This window comes from Crocodylus siamensis, chromosome 12 (assembly GCF_052110815.1).
Source record: "Crocodylus siamensis isolate JL-2025a chromosome 12, ASM5211081v1, whole genome shotgun sequence".
Taxonomy (NCBI): Eukaryota; Metazoa; Chordata; order Crocodylia; family Crocodylidae; genus Crocodylus; species Crocodylus siamensis.
In genome coordinates, this window is record NC_143406.1 from 37,912,292 (window position 1) to 37,927,751 (window position 15,460).

Here is a 15,460-nt window from a genome sequence, read left to right on the forward strand (position 1 = left end):
TGGTGAGCTGTTGCTGGGTTGAGGGTACTGGCTTAGCAGGGCGGAGGGCAGTCAACCCTACCGGCCCAGGCCCATCTACTGCACACCCACCGCTGGGGCCGCTGGACAGAATGGGTTCCTGGGGTTTGTATGGAAACTGGCTGAGATCCCTGGTGGGCAGGTTGCACTTGGCTGCACAGATAAGATGGGGCCATGAGTGGGCAAGGGCCAGGATTGTGGGGTGGTGACAGCACGGGGCAGACCTGCAATCTGCTCCCCTCCTGGATGCTGCTCCCTGCCTGTCTGTGGCCCCATCCCATCTGCCCATTCAAGCATGCCCTGCTCATGGGGGTCCCAGGCCAGTCTCCATGGAGACCCCTCCCACCTGCCCACCTACTCTGTCCAGCATCCCCAACAGTGGGTGTGGGGCAGGCAGGCCAGGGTGCCTAGGCAGCAGGGCCATGGCCTGCAGTGGCAGAGACAGTAACGGTGGCAATTGGAAGGAGCCGCTGCTGTGGGGGCTGCCAGGCAGCAGAGTTTAGCTGCTGCTGCACCCAGGGGAGGCAGGATTAGCTACACATACCATGGCACCTGGGCTGGGTGGGGCAAAGGAACCTACCATGTACCAGATAGAATGCCTTGATGGGTCAGATCCAGCCTGCGGGCCATATTTTGCCCACCCCTGACTTCACTGCTTCTACATACAGAGTGCCAGCTATATGTGCATATTAATGCGATGCAATAAACTCTAGCACATATCGCGCTGGAGTTTATTGTTCCTAGGTGCCACATTTACAAGTGCACCTGGGACTGCACCATGTTAAACTAGATCAGAGCAGCCCTGGCTGGGGAGCCCAGAGGGTCAGCCTGCCAGCCTGGGGCTGCTCTGACCTGACTTAACATGCTGTGGAGGGGCTGGCTGGGCACAAGGGTGCTTCAGCATTGGGCCAGCTGGAAGGCAGTTCCTGCACTGAAAAACCTTCATGCTCCGGCCAGCTGGGTCAGCATCTAGACATGCACTGCTGCGGAGTTAATTAGTTTCTTGTTGCCTAGTAGAGATGCATGTGTTCACTGTGGAGCTAATTAGTCTTCTCTGCAGTAAACATGTTGTGTCTTTGTTTTAATTTTACAATATATATATTTTTAACTTCTCTTTTATGTAGGCCAGCTTTTTTGTTTTTGCTGTTGTTCCAGATACTATGTTTCTTAAGACTCCAATTGAACACACATGTTACTAATAATAAATTCTTTATTTTTTCATCTTAGGTGGTTTTTATGATATGGAATGCCATTAATGACCCTCTCTTTGGGTATATTCAAGACAATTCCAAACTCCCATGCTGTTCAAGACGTCAGTTTTCCATTTTATATGGAGCTCCATTGTATGCCTTAGCCTTTTTGCTTCCATGGTTTCCTTGGAAACATTATCAGGAAGGTGACTGGCTAAGTGGTCTTCACCTTATTGTTGCTTTATGTGCTTTTGATGGCTTGCTTACATTTGTTTTGCTAGCACAGTGTGCACTTTTTGCAGAGATTTCAAGTAGACATGAAAGTAGACTTCAGCTCATTAAATATAGCCAAGTGGCATCGTTAGTTGGATCAACCAGCATTCTCTTTTGTGGACTAATATCAGATAACATGGAAAATTTTACCTACTTTCAAGGCTTTACTGTTTTAGTTGCAGTATTAGCGACTGCATGTATGTGTTACACTGGCATGTATAGCACTAGTCAGTATGAACAGAGAGAATCTCTCATGGAAGACACTAGCTTCGGAAATGATGATAGAAATCTTTCCTGGTCTTCTGTAATTTCATTGACCAAACAGATCATGACGGAGAGAAACTTTGTGCTTTTTGTGACTATGAACTTCTTTCAAGTGTTCCACCTAGCTTTCTGCAACAATTTCATGATGATCTTTGCGGATAATCTCATCCCTAAGGATGTCCTTTCCTCCTTTATAAGAAGCATCATGTACGGGGCAGGCTTTATTTGTCCTCAGGTATGCAGTAATGCTTTTAATCTTTCATTTGCAAGGAAAACACTGTTGAATTTTGTGCTAGTTCTCAGTAAATTAAAGTATCTGTTTACACTGCTTTGTTGAGAAAATGCTGTATCTGGCAGAAGCCTTTTAGCAACCCGAGTACACACAAATGTTGTGGACCAACATTGTAAAAGAACTTAATACCTGTGTGTATAATGTAGTCAACACCAACCAAAGGACAGAGGGGCGAGCGAGAGCAGGCAGATAGAATAACAATCTATGAGAATTCAGAAAGTGCATATGCCAAGAAGAAAAAGTAAGTGTTTGGTAGGTCTACAGTGGTTTATAGTAAAGAACAAAGACAAAAAATACCTGTCATGGAAGAATACCCAGAAACAAAATCTATTTAAGTGTGGATTTTGTTTTTCTTTTTTATGCATGTGGATATGAGATGAGAATACCCCTATTCCTTTGGGAAATTTAAAGCATTGAAAACTAAATACTATGTATAAAAATACTGCAAAAAAACCCACACTACCTCCGCTTCAGCATAGGAATTGATGAATGGTCTAAATGACCTAACAGAGTAGAGGTCTGGAATTACATTTGTATTTGTGGGAGTGACAGCTAAGTGGGGTGGGCAGGAATGTGTGTGTACTTAGTTGGCTGCCTGCATTTAGAGGGTTCATGAGATCCCATTCCAAAGGTGCGTCTACACATGATGCTACATTGCCGTAGTGATATAGCCTCCGTGGGGAAAAACCTGTGACTCCACAGCTACATCACCATAATGATATGGTCCCCCATCATAGCACATAACTATGATAATGTAGTGCCTAAAAATAACCATGCACAGCACATGCGGCACACTACCAACTATTACTGCACCATATTGTAGTACTTCCAAAAGCAAGTACTAAATGATGACACAGTAACAACAGTTCCATAGCAGCATGTGTAGACGTACCCCAAGAGACCCAAATACGGATGTAACGGAAAGAAAACATACCAAAGTGGTTAGAAGTGGAGTGAGAATGAGTGAGTGATTAGTTCAGAACATGACTAAGCTCTTTAAAAAAAAATAACGCCCCCACTCATTGCTTTCTAAAACCTTACATCAGGTTTTCAAAATCTAAACGAGTTTACTTTAGAAAATGATTGTTGACTGTTCATAAGTACAGAGCACTTTTTAAGTTCAGCACTTTGAAAATCAGGCTCTTAAGTTCTTAAAGATAATTTAAAAAAAATAAGAAAAAGGCAAAAGGAAGATTTTGCTGATATGCCAGAAAAAATATAGCATTTTTTACAGGCAATACTTAATTTATTTTCTATGCTAAGTAATTCACAAACATCTGCCATTCAAAATCTGCCACAGATTGTACAGGCCTTTTCAGTAGTTTCTAACTGATATAACACTCCTTAGGAACATGTATGAAAGAAACTACAGAAATAGGGACTACTTTAATAACTTTACACTCAATATATAGTGATCGTTAGAAGTGAACAATCTTTTAGAAAAGGCATTTCTCTCTGCTCCCCAAAAACTCATTGTCTAGAAGGTCAGTGAACCATATAGAGTTTGGTGTGTCCTTTTTTCCCCTGATGTGTTGTCATTTTGAATTCAAAATATAGTAAGTGAATTTTCTGATGGTAGTGTCCTGAACTTTGCTTATTTGTAAAGCATCCAATCTACTTGAAATAAAGTCTCCTTGTGGATTGTGCCTCAATAACCCGTAAAGGGACTAGAATACTGCTTGTATGGTTTGCAGTATTCCCTAGCAGATTCCCTGGTTTTGAAAGGAGACAGGACTTAAACTGAAGTTGAAAACATCACTGAGCCAATAATATTTTTTTCTTGAAAGTAGAAACCCTTTTTTGGAAGGTAGCAAGTCTCTTATCAGAGTTTCTGGAACCAAGTGGTTTTTCTTAATCACAGGAAGTTGAGATCCAGTTTATTAAAATAATATAGACTTCTAAGTATGAAGACTTTTTACCAAAGTGCAAATCTTTCTATTTGTCAGGCACTGTTCAAAACTCTTCTGTATTGACATTTGCTAACTACAAATCTTATTTATCAATGACTCGTAACAAGTATTAGTACCAGCAGTGTAGTTAACTTCATTTATGTTGAGGTGGTAAAAGTTTTCTTGTGAACCAGCATTGGTATCTGCAAATACCTGGTATCTGAAAATTGAGATGTGCTTTATTAATAATTAATCAACTTCCAGAATTGTATTGATAGTCTCGCTCATGAAAAAGATTAGAATCTGATTGTAAATGGCCCTGCAGTTCCAAAAATTAGAGAGATTTTTACCTCAAGATAATGTCTGTTCTTCATTTCTTTACTCTTCTCAACCTCCTCACACCTTGGTGCCTCAAGATCAAGGGCACTCATCAAGCTTTTAGAGGGTTTTGCCTGCAAGAGGTGGCATTAGCTACTATTATGTTACTTGATAGTACCCTCCATTTGAAATTCTGTCTTAAGGCTCCACAATGAAACAGTTTTTGAGCTGTTTTTATTTTTAAATGAATTATGTCAGGTGTGCCCAACCTGTAGGACAGATGGCATAGGCAACTTCTGTGTTGGCAGGCAACTGATTGGGGAGAGGGAAAGCAACAGAGTTGCAGATAGGGCAGCGAACAGAAAGCTGAGCAGCAGATGAGGTAAGAGAAAGGGATTGGAGCAGCAAATGGAGACAGTAAAGGGTTAATCTGTGGCATGCCTGCCAAAATGGTTGCCCCCCCTCCCCCGACATTGACTTAAGTAATCCAGGCTTTTGTGACATACTGTTTATGGCTATTTCTGTTGCTGCAAACTGAAAATTATTAACATTGGAGTATACAATAATTTGCAATGCTATATTCATGGGTTTGATTCTTTTCTAATTCCTGTAAATCCAGCTAACAATTTACTTGCCATTTTCACACAGAAACATGCTTTAAATTTAAAACATCTCTGACCCAAACACCAGTGTTTTACAGAGAAAGCTAATATAACAAATGAACTTCGTGAGCACTTGAGTAACTTCATGACTTTTATTGTACTGCAGTAATCTAGAGTGAGTTACTGAATGTCACAGATCCAAAAATTTGTATGTCCCTTTGCATCAACCATTGTTTAAGATCTGTTTAAAAAGCAGCAGTCCTACTAGTTATCAGTATCCACCTTTCCCACTAGCCAAGTTGGTATCATGCTATAATAGAACGTCTCAGTGAAACTGTTTTATCAACTACAGATGTCATGCTGAGTAATGTCATGTCAGTAGAAGTTCCACTGATATCAGAGCCATTTCAATGTTAATGAAAAAATAGCTTTAAAAGAAATCTGTAACCGTTTTGTTCAGCCCAGCAGCCAAAGTTCAAATAGCAAGAAGCTCTTTTAACTAAACATACTACAAAATACATTGTGTAAGGGTATCAGTCACCACGTTCTAGGACACAAGCAGCTTGCTGGCTCAAGTAGAAAAGAATATTTTCCCCAGGGTATAGTCATGACCAGTCAGCTTGATGAATTATTTTGGGTGGAAAAAAGCATTCTACTCTGCAATGTCTCTTTTAAGCCATTACTACAGGTCAAACAGGATGGATCAGTCATCACTGTCTGTAAACTTGTTACTTTTTAAAATTGTGAGAGGTACTTGAAAAATGTTTATCATTGAGTTTCTTCTTTTAGAAAATGTGCTTTTTTCCAGTCAATATTATTTACAGACCATGAAGCAGTAAAATATTTACAGTACTATATATAACACACTGAAGTATATATATTTTTAAATATATTATTTCTATTTTCTTTTCAGTGTCTCGTACTTCTCAGCCAGAGTTTGTTGAAGAAGTTTGGTTATTATAGGATCATCTTGTTTTCTTTTTACTTAGAAGTAATAGCTGCAGCTGCTATGTTTGCTGTAGGGCCTGAACACTATTATTTCCTGGCATTTTATCTCATAGCAAACATGTAAGTAAATATATGCTTGAAAGGATATTCTCTAAAGTTTTTAATAGGTTAGTCACTGAAAGCATAAGGAGCCTGTCAGCGTGCATTCTCTCTCTCTCTCTCTTTTTAATATATACCATCTTGATAACTTGAATAATTCCTGGCTACAAGATTCCTTTATTCTAATTCACCAGTCTGAAAATGCAGCAGCAATACAACAGCAGCTTCTGTTTCAGTGTTTCAGTATCTTATTTGTTTTACATTTTACCTCCTAAAATGGACAGTGGGGTTAATAATTAATGTACAGCACCACCTCCAGCCATGCATCACTTTTAAAGATAGTTACATGCAGAGTCCAGTGAAGCAGACTTTCTACTTATCCACTCAGTGAGGTATTCCTCCAAAGTAATGGCTCAAGGCTGTTTCCAAGGTAAAATCACACCTTTCTGTGGCACTGCCGGAAAATTTTAAGAACCCTCCTCTCATGTAGATATTGGCAAATCAGGTGACTGGCTAAACATTAAAGCAGTATTATAGAGGAAGGTATATTATGAGGTGTGGAAAACTCTCAAAGGGGGTTCTCATTAAATATTTTTAAAACAGCTTTTGGAGTTTGAACACTGTTACTACAATTCAGTTCATCTTTCTCTTCCTTTCTTACCTCCCCACCCCCTTTTTTCCATTATTCTCCTTTTCTTTCCCCCTTTTTCTTTTCATCTTTCAGTATTTCATCATGAGCTATTATAATCAAGGATCACATGACTTCCAATCTGAATGATATTATCTCATATTTAAAATGAGGAACATGTTTCCTTAGAAAAATCTCTAAGGTATGTGAAGACTGTTTGATTTAGTACTAGCTAAAAGACCCAAAAAGCCAGTTATAATTAGCATCTCATTATCCCAAAGGTAAGCAGTACAATTAAATCTCAGTCTTTCCTATTTATTCTTGCATTGGGTTCAATTGGTTATGTGTTAACCAAGGTGCTTTTCTAATTTTTTTTTCATTCGTCACTTTTGAAATTGTTTTAAGTTTGTATCCTGTCTTTCTCAACCAGTCTTTTGCATATCTTTCACATTTCAAAGGGAAGTGTTTCTGCTCTTTCTTCCAAGATGTTCCTTTGGTTCTAGTAATCTCAACCAAACATCTTTCACTTTATACTTTGCACAAAGCTGGTGTCACCTTGACATTCCAGAAGGAGTTGTGAAAATGTTTTAGGTTTTATAGAGTTTCTAATTCTGAGAGAAAATAAGAGCTTTACTCCAGAGAACTGTTCTTGAAACAGACCTCGTAACTTTTCCTTTTCTGTAGTAAATATATTTTCTTAATGTATATTTTGGGTGCATATGCTTGTATATAAAATGCCACATGGAGCTATCTATTAAAATATTTTTACTGGGAAAAGTTGGTTTAATGCTTATGAACATTTTTAATGTTTTGTCTCTCTTTAGGGTAATTGTTCAAGCTTCATTCAGTTTGTTTAATCTGCCCTTGGCAGATATTGTTGATGCAGACTTAATAAAGCATAAACGGAGGTATGTTAAACATACTAGTGCTCTAATATTTATTATATGAAGTGCCATCACATTCTCCTTAACATGTTTATTGTATAAAAATGTATTGTCAGCAAACACATTAACAGGATTCCTAATGTTATAATTGGGTAGGGAAAGGCTTTTCTTTTTTAAAAAAAGTAATAACTATTATTTTTTCAGAAGTTTCACTTATTTACTTTACATGAGAAATGAGTAGTAAGAAATTATTACTGTATCTTTGTTTTTAAACCTTTTAACATTTTAGCCAGTGTTTTTTAATACGTTTTTGCTAGATTATATCCAGATAAGTGCAGCAGAAGTTGCAACATTCTTTGGCCCTTGTCCTGCAAAACTTGTTTAAGTGCAACTTTAAATATGAGTAAAAGCACTTGCATAGGAGTTTCTTGCATGAGTCCTTTTTATTATTTCAAAAAGCAGTGTAAGCAGGTCATAGGTTGTTTCCATTGTGAACTGTACTTTATTTGCAAGCACTGAATCCAACACACTTTCATTCATATAAGTCCTGTTGACTTAACTACAAGTATTACTTAAGCATGTGAGTAGCATTACTTGTGCACTTTGCAGGATGAAGCTATACTAACATTGAGGAGGCATTTTGAATGCTTGACCTATACTGTTTGGAGTGCAAAATTCAAACCTTATGCCATTGAGGTTATCTTTTTAAAACAAAAATTGATTAAATTTACTGTGACCTACTGTACTATACCTATAGTACAAACCTACTGTACTGTGATTCATGTAGCTTTTGGATTTGCATCAAACTATAAATAACTTCCTCTTACTTTCATGAACATGCTAATATTTATGTTAGTGCAGTTTCAGGTTTTTGTCACTATCTTGTAAGAAATCATTTGTTTAAAGTGAATACTTTGTGTTATTTGGGGAAAAAATATCAGACTCGCTCTCAAACCTTCATCCTAAAAAGACTTAAAATTATAATTAACTACCCAAAAATAAGTAGCCCTGTTCACTGCATTATGACCATTAAATTACATAAAGCTGAACACATAAATATTTATAGGATTTAAGCCAATCTCTGTGCAAATCTGAGCCCAAGAATTTTCTTTGAAAAATGGGGGGAAATTGCAATTTCAGAATATTCTTGATAGCACATCTCTTGAAGTTATTCTGAATAACTTCAGTGTTATGTTTGCTGAGGAACAACTTGCTATATAACAAGGGTATTTTCTCAAGTTCTAGAACCAGGTCACACAGCTCTCACAAACTATTGTAACTCTATCCTGGTTTCTCCTCTTTGTTAATAATGTATACTAGCAGCTTGAGAATCAGTAGACTATTTGAATCCTTGTCCAAAGCCCAGTGAAGTCTGTTACTTGTCGTAGGCTTTGGATAACACCTTGTGGCATATTTCCATTAGCTCCTCTGACTGCTTCTTGTCCCTGGGGAAAACCCATGCCACATGCCCTCTGGCATACGCCAGGTTACCCCAGGTTGGATAGGGGAGGCTAGGGCCAGCAACTATGCTGGCCCCAGCAGCCTTAGCTGGGGGCCAGGGAAGCTGCAGTTGCAGTGTTTCTGCAGCTTGGAGCCTGGCTGGCAACCAGAGCTTGGCTTCAGCAGGCCAGGCTCCAGTTTTAGGCAATGCATGCTGCTGCCACACGCACTACCCTGCTTTTTTTTTTCTGTATAAATATTTTTTTTTGACCCCAGGATCTCCCAGGGTCAAAAACCACCCGCACGCTGCAAGGTAGCAATGCGGGAAGCACCCGAATATGCAGTGTGTGGTGCCACAGGTGGGTCTGCTGTGCCACATATCGCATGGGTTCTCATTTGGACATGGCCACTGATTTCATCTGCAGTGGAGTAAAACTAATTGCAGGCACCTAAAATACTGTAAAAGATTATACATCTGTGTGTATAGTTTTAAAAAACCTGTAATTTATCTATACTGGAATGTGCAACTGTTTCAGAACCATAGCTGATAAATACATATGTCTGTGTCATGATGACTAGCATTTTAGTATGAACAGTACTTAAATTGTGAACAGAAAGTACTATAAGTGATTATATATTCTTATATGTTGTGTCATGTGGGTTAACACTCATCTTAAATATTTCAGATCACCACTTTCCTCCATGGTTTTTGGTACCAATGCTTTATTTACCAAGCCTGCCCAGTCTTTGGCTCCTATGCTTGTGGTTATGATATTAAATCAGTTTGGATATGAGCACCTGAATAATAAAGTTATTCAGCCTGATTCAAGGTGAGTGGAAAAAATTAACCTTTAAGTCACAGAAACATAAGCAGATGTGTGTACAGTGATACAAAATACACATTTCTGTGTGATGTGCAGCAGGAGAGGGCACCAGAGAGTAAGAACTAGCTCTTTATGCCAATGTTTTAATAAGGTAGGTGGGAGAGAGGACCTAGAAATGTTGGCAGAGGAATACATTTTTCAGACAATGATAAGGGAGAGGTTAGAGAGAGGGTCTTATCTCATTTATTTAAAGTTACTGCAATCATTATATAATGTAGCAGTCAAGATTTTGGGGGATACACCATGTTTGTGATTATTCTCACTGGCCCTTGGAGCAACTACACATTTCAGATACTTCAGAACATGACCATTGTTCCAGTACCACCATAGCAAGTACACATGGGAGGGAAGAGCATGTGACAGTAAAAAGACTTAGTGCTTGCAAGTACTGCTGAACAGGAAATACCTTCACCTGCCATGCATTCAAACAGTAAGCTTACTTTTCAGGAGCAGCCCCATGTTTGCTTGAAAGAATTGTAAAGTTAGTCCTTTTTAGAACTCTTTAACTTTTGGGAACAGATGCCATATAAAACTATGCTTTCATTTACCCATTATTAAATCCACAGACCACTCTTCTGTCCCGCCTTGCTCCTCATTATCCCCTTTGCAAGAAACAACCCCATGCCTTGTTACTGATACAGTGGTTAGAATTCATTGCTGACATGAACCCTCTGCCCCTCTATTCCAACTAATCACTTCACCACTCAGGACAACTACATTAAACACAGTGAATGCAGCTGAAGTTTATGCGCATCATTCTCAGTTCCCACTTCCAGTTCCATGGAAATTAGAGTTATGGTTGTGCTGGCCTGGATCTTAACATTCCACTTCTGGGTTTTCAGAGCTTTGAGTGTTGTGAACTCAGCATTCTGGAAGGGCATAAGATGCATCAGGGCAACCCTAAATGTGCTTTAACTAAATTTTTTGTCCATGAATAAATGTTTCCAACACTGCTATTAATTGGGGGAAAAATAAAAACAAAACCATAAAGTATTTCCTGAAGTTTAAATTATTAGTTTTACCTTGAATTGAAATCAAACCATGGCAACAAAACATTCCATTACTTAATGATAGCATTTGTATGTCACAGTTCTACCTTATGTATACTACTTTCACAGTTATACTTTTTGTATATTCTTTTTTGTATGCTAAGTCAAAAAACTATTAGCAGTGTTTTTTACTATTCTATGGTGCCATTATACTTTCCCTCAGTTAAATGCACTTCTTCAGCAAACCTCAAAGGGCACATCCCCATGAGCAGGCACACGTGTTTCCCCAGAGACACGTAGCAGTGGCACACCTTATGCCACTGTTGCTTGTCCCTGGGGACTGCCCATGCCACACACACTCTGGTGTGTGGCATGTTGCCCCAGGTGGGGTAGGGGAGGCTGGGGCCAGCACCTGGGCTGGCCCCAGCAGCCTTACCTGGGGTCCTCCAAGAGCTGCAGCTGCAGCACTCCTGCAGCAGGGAGTCTGGCTGGCAGCCGGATCCTTGCTCTGGTTGACCAGGCTCCAGTTTTGGGTGACGTGCATTGCCACCATATGCGCCACCTCGCTTTTTTTAGGTATGTTTTGTTTTGGCACACGATCTCCCTGGGTCAGAAAAAAAACCCACAATACAAGCGCCACACCAGAAGATAGGCGGGTGATCCAGGCTGACCTGGACAAGCTCAGCAAATGGGCAGACGAGAACCTGATGGTGTTTAACACCGAAAAATGCAAGGTTCTCCACCTTGGGAGGAAAAACCTGCAGCATCCTTATAGGCTCGGCAGTGCTACGTTGGATAGCACTACAGAAGAAAGAGACTTGGGGGTCATCATTGACCACAAGATGAACATGAGCCTCCAATGCGATGCTGCAGCTAATAAAGCGACCAAAACGCTGGCTTGCATCCATAGATGCTTCTCGAGCAAATCCCGGGACGTCATTCTCCCCTTGTACGGCCTTTACTGCGTCCAGTTTTGGGCTCCACAATTCAAAAAGGATGTGGAGAAGCTTGAGAGAGTCCAGAGAAGAGCCATGCGCATGATCAGAGGTCAGGAAAACAGATCTTACGATGACAGGCTGAGAGACATGGGACTCTTTAGCCTGGAAAAGCGTAGGCTCGGGTGATCTGATGGCCACCTATAAGTTTATCAGGGGTGACCACCAGGATCTGGGGGAATGTTTGTTCACCAGAGCGCCCCAAGGGATGATTAGGTTGAACGGTCACAAACTCCTTCAGGCTAGACATAAGGAAGAATTTCTTTACTGTCCAAGCCCCCAGGGTCTGGAACAGTCTGCCAGCGGAGGTGGTTCAAGCACCTACATTGAACACCTTCAAGAGTAAATTGGATGCTTATCTTGCTGGGATCCTATGACCCCAGCTGACTTCCTGCCCTTTGGGCAGGGGGCTGGACTCTGATCTCCCGAGGTCCCTTTCAGCCCTAATGTCTATGAAATCTATGAAGGTAGCAATGTGGAGGAATGCCTGATTGTGTGGTGCGTGTGTGGCTGCATAGACAGGTCTGCAGCACTACATAACATGTCTGCACTCCTCTGGACATGCCTAAAGAGTTCACAGTTGTGATCAAATACAAACAAATTGTGTAAGCTAACTTCCCTGTTTATTCACTTGGATATTTCATGTGACTTTTTGTCACCTTATTTCCCTTTCCCTATGTGTTGCTTACCAAGAGTCTGGTCCTGTAAGTTCTTGTATAAATTTGTTCATACATCACATATTATGAGCTGTTTAGTTAGGTGGCTTATTTAGTTAAGTTATTTTTTACATCTTTACATGAAAAATCTAAGATTATATTAATAGAGGTGTATGCCAAAGTATTTTCTTGACATTAAAATATCTAGTACTTCCAAACACCTGTGGAATTTTGTAGCTTCTTAGCATCAAAACTGCTGTAGAAAATTGGACTTACTGATTTCTTAGATCAGTCAGCAGAGAATAAATATCTCCATCTTGCAGATGACAATCTAGTAACAGGTTCTCCCCACCACCTCAGAAAGTTCAATTAGTCCCAGCCAACATTTCTTTTTCTCCAGGTGACAGTGATACTGACCTCTCTTTACTTCAGGAAGATTTATAACAGCGGGGGCCACCCTTTTTACTAAGTATGCCAAAAGTTAGCCAAACAAGGTTCTTTGGGTAAATGTGTATCTTTTATTAGACCAACTGAGTAGTTAGAAAAATTGTTCTTTACAAGCTTTTCGGCACCCTTCTTCAGGCATAGGGAGAGTCTGCTGGTATTTGTATTCTCTGTTGGGTCAAATAGAAGCTTAAGCCAGTATGTAAAATGCAGGTCTGTGAAAACGCAACTATGTGGCAGAGAAGATCATAGGAGATGGGAGTTAATTAGTGTGAGACAGGTAGGTGTGGTGATAAAATGTAGCTGGTAAAATGTAGAGAGGATACCTGGGGTTATTGGGTAACAGGAAGGTTATAATGTGCCATAAAGCCAATGTCTGTATTTAGTCTATGATTTTTTGTATCCAGTAGATTTTTGAAGTGAAGTTGGTAGGCTTATCTACAAAAGGTGTTTTATAGGTTCTCTTTGAGGTTTCGAACTGAGAGATTGGAGAGAAAGTGGTTGTCTTGTGAGAAATATGCACCCACAAGTAATTGGGTATTTTTGCCTTCAATAGATTTTCGGCATGCGTTCATTTTGGTACGCAGTTGTCATTTGGTTTCTCCTACATGTTTTCCATCAGGGCATTCAGTGCACTAGATATTACATTTCTGGAGGTGCAGGTGTAAGATCCAGGAATGATGATGGTTCTGTTGTGGGGCATAGTTATTGTAGGAGTGGTAGAGATGTGTTGTCAGGTTTTACATTTCGTGTCTCAGCATGATCTGGATTTATTCTGTGTACCACACACCCTTCCCAAATATCATTCTAATCCCCTCCCTTTGCCTGATTGGCTGCTCTACTTTCTACTCCCTGATGTGTTTTCCCTGCCCGATCTGCTGCTTTGCTTTCTGTTATTTACTGTTTGCTACTGTGCTGCCTCTCCCCTCCATGGTCTGCCCATATGGAATATGTGCCACAGGTTGGCCACTCCAACTTAGAGAATGTTCCAAAACTTTAGAAGAGCAGCTACAGCTTTGGGAATTGCTATTACAAAGGTTAAGGATAGGTAATACAATGTATTATACATTTTCATACCTCAGTGCCAGGTCGTGTAGTGATTTCAATCTACAGTGTTGTGTTGGATTCTGTCCAGGTGTTTGTAGAAGATGCCAGCATGCCATGCACAAAGAGACTTTGAAGGAAACTGATACTTTGGTGTCTACATGCTAGTATGAAAGTATGGGAATTTTACACCACAGACATACCTGAAACAGCCTAAATACTATCAATATAGACCACCTGAATCTGTAAGGAAGACTAAGAGGAAATACTCTACATTGGTATAGTATACCTCCCTCCCTCCTTTGCTAGGTATTAGATTTATCTCTCTACCTAAAAGCAGGCCAGATTTACACTTCAAATTTAATATCTGTATCCCTCTGCTTGTCCATTAATTAGCTTATTGAATTCTATACATAAGTGATTGTTCAAGTCAGTCAGTGGTTGTAAGACTGAACATAATAAGAGCATTGAGAGACACAGTATCTGCCCCAAGAAACTTCCAGTGGGTTACATAAAGAGAACAGCCCAAACACACAGTATAATGGAGCCCCAAACACTGTGAAATATCACTTTAATGTAGTTGCATATTACTAGCTACAGTGTACTGTTACCATTTGGTAAGTTGTAGGAATGTGTGTTTTGGGTAGGGAGCTGAATTAAGAATATAATCATTGAGTTAGGAGAGATGCTATACAGAGTTCCACAAGTGCAAATGAGAAACTTAGATTTTATGTAAAGATTGTGGAGAGGCTAGTACTGGGCTGTGATATATATATTATACACATCTATAGATATATCTATCTATATAAGTATAGATATAACTCCTGCCAAAAGTGTATATAATCTCACACCCCTAATCAGTCTTCCTACAGCCAGTGTCAAGAACAGGTCGTAGCTGCCAGGAAGTTGGTTGACCTGCTGGAGCCAGCTGAATGGTCTTCCCAACAGATGTCAGGGTAGTTGAAGTCACCCATGACAATCAGGTCTTCAGTGCTGGCTGCCTCAGTCAGTTCCCTGGAGAATGCGTGATCACTTTCCTCTTCTTGGTAGGGAGGCCTATAGTATAGTCCTTCCATCAGGTCCCCCTCTCTTGAGCCCCCTTGTATCTTGACCCGGAGGGTCTCAGGGCACCTTTCCCTGCAATCAAATGTGACCTGCAGGGAGGGATACTGCTCTTTCACATAGAAGGGCTCCCTTCTTCCCAACCCAATCCTTCCTATAGAGCCTATAGCCCTCAATGTCCACTGCTCAGTCATATGTATCATCCGACCGGGTCTCTGTCAGCCCAGTGAGTCAAATTCCTCCTCTGGCAGAAGGAGTGCCAGTTTGTCCTGTTTATTGCCCATGCTTCTGGCGTTCCCATAAAGACACCTGAATTCACCCTTAGTCGCCTCAGGTTTCTGTTCCACTTCAAGTGCCTCAGGTCATTGGTACTCATCTGGATGTCTCCTACTTGAAAGTCCTCTCTTGGGTAATCTTGGGCAGAAGATTTGTGTACAGCAGTGGAATCTACCCTCTCTCCCCTGGACATGTCTAACCTAAAGCCCTCCTTAGCAAGTCAGCGATTCTTGTAGAGAAGAGCTTCTTCCGTCTGCCCATGAGG

The 15,460-nt window shown here is 40.3% G+C and overlaps 1 protein-coding gene across 6 annotated transcripts in view; it reads left to right on the forward strand.

Annotated features, from left to right (window-relative positions):
• The window catches only part of LOC149854945 (solute carrier family 68 member 1-like), a 28,696-nt gene that overhangs the window by 3,942 nt on the left and 9,294 nt on the right, over positions 1-15,460 (forward strand). For all 6 annotated transcript variants that reach the window (XM_090023545.1, XM_090023541.1, XM_090023540.1 and 3 more), the window contains exons 3-6: positions 1,246-1,980; positions 5,760-5,914; positions 7,346-7,429; positions 9,532-9,675. In XM_090023545.1, coding sequence (XP_089879671.1) covers positions 1,246-1,980; positions 5,760-5,914; positions 7,346-7,429; positions 9,532-9,675 — 1,118 coding nt within the window. The remainder of the gene's footprint in view (positions 1-1,245; positions 1,981-5,759; positions 5,915-7,345; positions 7,430-9,531; positions 9,676-15,460) is intronic.